This window comes from Nestor notabilis, unplaced genomic scaffold (genome assembly GCF_000696875.1).
Source record: "Nestor notabilis isolate BGI_N333 unplaced genomic scaffold, ASM69687v1 scaffold25266, whole genome shotgun sequence".
NCBI classification, from domain to species: Eukaryota; Metazoa; Chordata; class Aves; order Psittaciformes; family Psittacidae; genus Nestor; species Nestor notabilis.
Genome location: NW_009932765.1, coordinates 1 through 4,241, shown reverse-complemented (window position 1 = coordinate 4,241; position 4,241 = coordinate 1). Strand labels below are relative to the sequence as shown.

The 4,241-nt window shown below is 57.5% G+C and overlaps 1 protein-coding gene across 1 annotated transcript; it reads right to left on the bottom strand.

Annotated features, from left to right (window-relative positions):
* Window positions 1-233: 233 nt before the first annotated feature.
* RNF166 (ring finger protein 166) lies at window positions 234-3,522 on the bottom strand (the record flags this gene model as incomplete). The annotated part of the gene is made up of 5 exons (XM_010016569.1): window positions 234-359; window positions 1,264-1,371; window positions 1,912-2,026; window positions 2,382-2,494; window positions 3,366-3,522. Coding segments are annotated over 5 exons (559 nt in total), but the record flags the coding sequence as incomplete, so codon positions are not given.
* Between the last annotated feature and the right edge of the window lie 719 nt (window positions 3,523-4,241).

Below are 4,241 nucleotides of genomic sequence, written 5' to 3'. Positions count from 1 at the left end.
GATCTGGACACAGGTATATACTCTGTATACGGGTATGAAATGCCTAACGGAGGAACGATCCCATCCCTCCGGCGCCGACTCCGCTCTCCTCCTTGCAGCGAAGTCTCTGCTCACTCACCGGTCCAGTGTGACATAAGGACACGTCACCTTCTTAAACAAGGTGGGATGTGCCCAGAGAGGAGAGGGAAGAGCAGCAGCAGCAGCAGGTCTCGGGGGGTGATGAACTCTGTGCCTCCCTGGTGGGAAGGCTGAGTGTGCAAAAGGAGACGGGGCCTGATGCTCCACGGTCAGCCTCAGTTCTCGGACAGTGACAGTGCCAGGGCTGCCTGCAACGCGGCCTCCTCATCGATGTTGTAGTCCTAAAACCAGAGAGGGATGGTCAGAAGTGGCAGAGCCAGGGGACAGATTCTCCATCAAGCAGCAGGGTGGACGCAGCAAGGAGCCCTCCCTGCTCCTTATGGTGACAACGAGCCTCCAACTCCTCCGGCACGTGGGTTCCAGGAATACCATGCTCTTTGGGGTGTTCCTTGTGCCCACAGTCCCTCTCCAGCCTAGAATCTGCCAACATCAGCCCTTAGACTTGGTGGAGGGCAGGGAGAAACATGCCCATGCAAGCAGCTGTGGCAAAAGGGCAAAGCTTTCTAGCAGGACCATGGGCTTCTCCATTGCTCTAGTTTGGGTTTATACAACACAGTGATTGCTCCCAAAGCGGGGAGATTTCTCTCTCAGTATTTGGAAGCTCCTTTCCCTGACTTCTAATGGCCCTGCAATAAAAGCAGGATGCTGCCAAAACCTCCCCTTGGTCCCTGCAGCCAAGGCTGGGCAATCACATCCTCACTCCCACTCAGGAAGGGTCAGCAGCTCCTCAGGAGGGGAGCCATGGACACCCCTCACCTACAGCAGCCAGACCCTCCCCCAAGCCTGGGCTGCTCCCCTCTTGCTGCTTGTGAAGCCTCAAAGAAAAGGGCTTTTGTGTTACAGATCCTCAGGGGATGAGTTTAATGGAGCACGTGGAGGAAACAGCTTGTCTTCATGGAGCAGTAACATTTTCCTCCTCCTTCAGAGAGGTTTTCCTGGTGTCTCTGATGAGCAGCAGCTCGAGCGCTCCCAGGGCAAGGGGGGGAGCTCAGCCCCACAGCCGTGGGGGTCTCCTGAGAGGGGCTACATGTGCCTCCCACAAAGCCTGAAGGAGGATCTGTCCCAAGGGGCTGCACCGTGGGTCAGGCTGGGGGAAGATGACCCCGTTTCAGCGCAGGTACTCACCACGAAGGTGTCATAGGAGAACTTGTGCCTGTGCAGGAGGTGCTGGAGGAAGTTGGCGCTTTTGTAGCTGGGGTCCCCCCAGGGCATGGCTGAGCAGACCGGGCACACCTGCAGCAGGCAGGGACGAAAGGGAACCAGGAGTCATGGGCACAAACCCTTCCATCTCTTATCTCCTGGAGATGTGAATAGTGCTCCCCCCCTTTCTGACAGAGTGTGACCTGCAGAGGATGTGCTAAAACGGGGGTCCCTCAGGTCCCCCAAGCAGATCTCTTGGTGCTCAGAGCCTGTGGCATGTGGCCCAGGCTGCTTTTAGCCCACTGACAAGTTACACATGCACGTGAGCACCTCCGAGGCAGTGATAAAGCTGCAAGTTCTCTGCCTTGGTCAACCCAGTGTGGATGGGGAGAGGAAACACAGCACCACCCAAGTTGCTAGCACAGGGGGATGGAGGCAGCTCATCCTAGAGAGCCTGTAACAAAACAAACAGGGGCAGGTCCCCACCTCCTGTCAAAGGGATCTAAAACAAACTGAACCAGCTGGAAACACAGCTCTGCACGTCCGGTGGCCTCGGATGCAGCATCAGCCACGGTGTGTTTGGATTTCCAGGAGTTACCCCGCACAGAACCAGCCCCTCCCAGCACCACTCACCACTTTGTTGGGGTCGTTGCGGTGGTTCTCCATGCAGTGCTTCACCAGCTCCTGCTGGTCCAGGTTCCGGGCCCCACAGTACGGGCAGACGAATGTTGAGCGATTGGGAATATTGCTAAAGAGAGCAAGAACAAGCTCAGATCCCCCGGGAAAGGACTGGATCGACTCCTTCCAAACTAAGCCAGCCACCTCCTGTGATATCCAGCTATGGCAGAATCCAGCCCAGCCCGTTCCCACCCCAGCCAGAGGCTGAACCACGCTGGTTTGGTTGGTCTTTCCTCCCACAGCATGCTCTGAAACACAAGGCAGACAGGGGCTGCAAATGCCAGGAGGGAAACAGTTCTGTTTCTCCCTGTAATTGCCATGGGGAAAGTAAACGCCATGCTCGTATTTTAGGGTTCGGAAGGGACTGGAGTGACGGCACAGCCTGCAAGGAGGGACACATTTCCTTACCCAACACACGGCAGTACCTGGGAATAGGCTGGGACGTGGGGACAACCGGAACGAACTTGGGGCAGTTGGCCATCTGCTCCTGCACCTTTGCGCAGGATGAGACGTGAGAGCGCATTTTTGCGAGGGTCACCTGGAGCACAAGGAGAGAAGAGACATTCCCATCCCCTTCCAGACAGTGCTGGAGCCTCTGCCACAGCTCAGGACAGCAGTTTGGGTCAACCAGGGCCAACACGGGTCTGTGCAGGACGACCCACACCAGTGTGGAAACGCTGCACCAGGCTGCTCTTCCTTGCAGGACAGAGGTTTGGGGCCACATGCTCACTGCACATACCCCCAGAGGTCACACTGAGCCACCCAGCTGCGTTACTGCAGGTTAACTCCATTTTCCTTTTCAAAGGAGGAACTGCTGACAGGCAGAAACCCCACACTGCTCTGTCACTGTACGGGACGGTTTCTGGGCCGCATCCAGGGAGTTACAAGAAGATCCCCAAAGTTAACGGAAGCCAGGAAGCGCATCAGCGGAGACACACCATGAATCACAGCTTTACAGCCAGTCCTGGAGCGTCCCAGACCAGACTGCCCCAGGCAGAGCCAGGCCACGCTGCTGGTTCAGCTTCCCCACAGCCATTGGGATTGCAGCACCTTAAGCAAGAGCAAAATCCTTACCCTCATTTGGAGCAGCAGCAGCAGAGCTGGTTTGCCTCAGCCTCTCCTGTGTTGCAGGAAAACCTCAGCCTGCTTTTGAAGGTCCCCACTGTCTAATAATAGCTCCAGTCTGCTGACAAAGGCAGCTAGGAGAGAGTGCCTTCATCTCCTCACAGCCCCGCTCACCTGCCTCATGGCAGCAGCCGTGACACACAGGGGACACCACACCTCATGGGTACAGCGTGGGGACACACTGAACAGGGGACCCCAGAATCCCAACCACCAACAGCAAGTGACCTCCAGCCACGGGACAGTCAGCAGGATGGGTACAGGCAGCCTTCCCCTTTGAGCTTTACCTTCTTGCTGCAGCCCCTGCAGGGAGCCTTGTAGGACGAAAGCTGTTTCTCCACGCTGGAAGCCTTCTCCACCTTCTTGGGATCGAAGGGCATGCGGCAGAGCGGGCACAGAGGGGATGGCACTTGCAGACAGGGCTGCAGGCACTCCCCGCAAAACCTGGGGGCACAGAGAGTGGCACTGAACAGCCTGGGGTGGGCAGGAGAAGTGGGACCCCAGCCCCAGGGCACCCCAGGCTGCAGGGCAGCCCCAAACCCCGCGGATCAGCACCACCACTGGGAAAACTGGGAGCCTGGGAAAGGTGAAGGGAGGCCAAGCATTGCTGGGGCTCAAGATAATGATGGTGCTCTGAGGCCTGAGGCTGGGAGTGGATTTGAACAGAGCCAAACAACAACCGGTGCTGAGCATCCAGGCCATGCAGGAATAAAGGCAGTGAGCACATTACAGCCTGGTTCACCTCCTTTCAAGGTCCTTATGCCTGCAGGAGCACGGATGAGAGATCAAAGCAGCAGAGAGGAAGCACAGAAAGGGACCCCTGGGCACAAGGCAAAGCAGCTCAGTCCCCACAGAGTCAATTGCCAGGGCATCCTCATCCCCTCTGCTGCCAACCCGGCTCACACCACCCAGAACACGGGTATGAAGTGCTGAGGGACAGACACGGTGCCCCTTGCCCCAGGTCCCTGCCACCACCCCATGAAGCACCCCCATCCCCAAACACACTGGAGGGAGGGCAAAGAGTGAGACCACGCTGGGGGAGACCGAGATGTCCCAGAAACAGGATGGGAAAGGGGGACAAGGTGTCCCCAGAACACTCGGGGGACAAGCAGACCCCAGCTCCCCACGGCAGCGCTACAGCCAGCCTTTCACCATGTACTGGG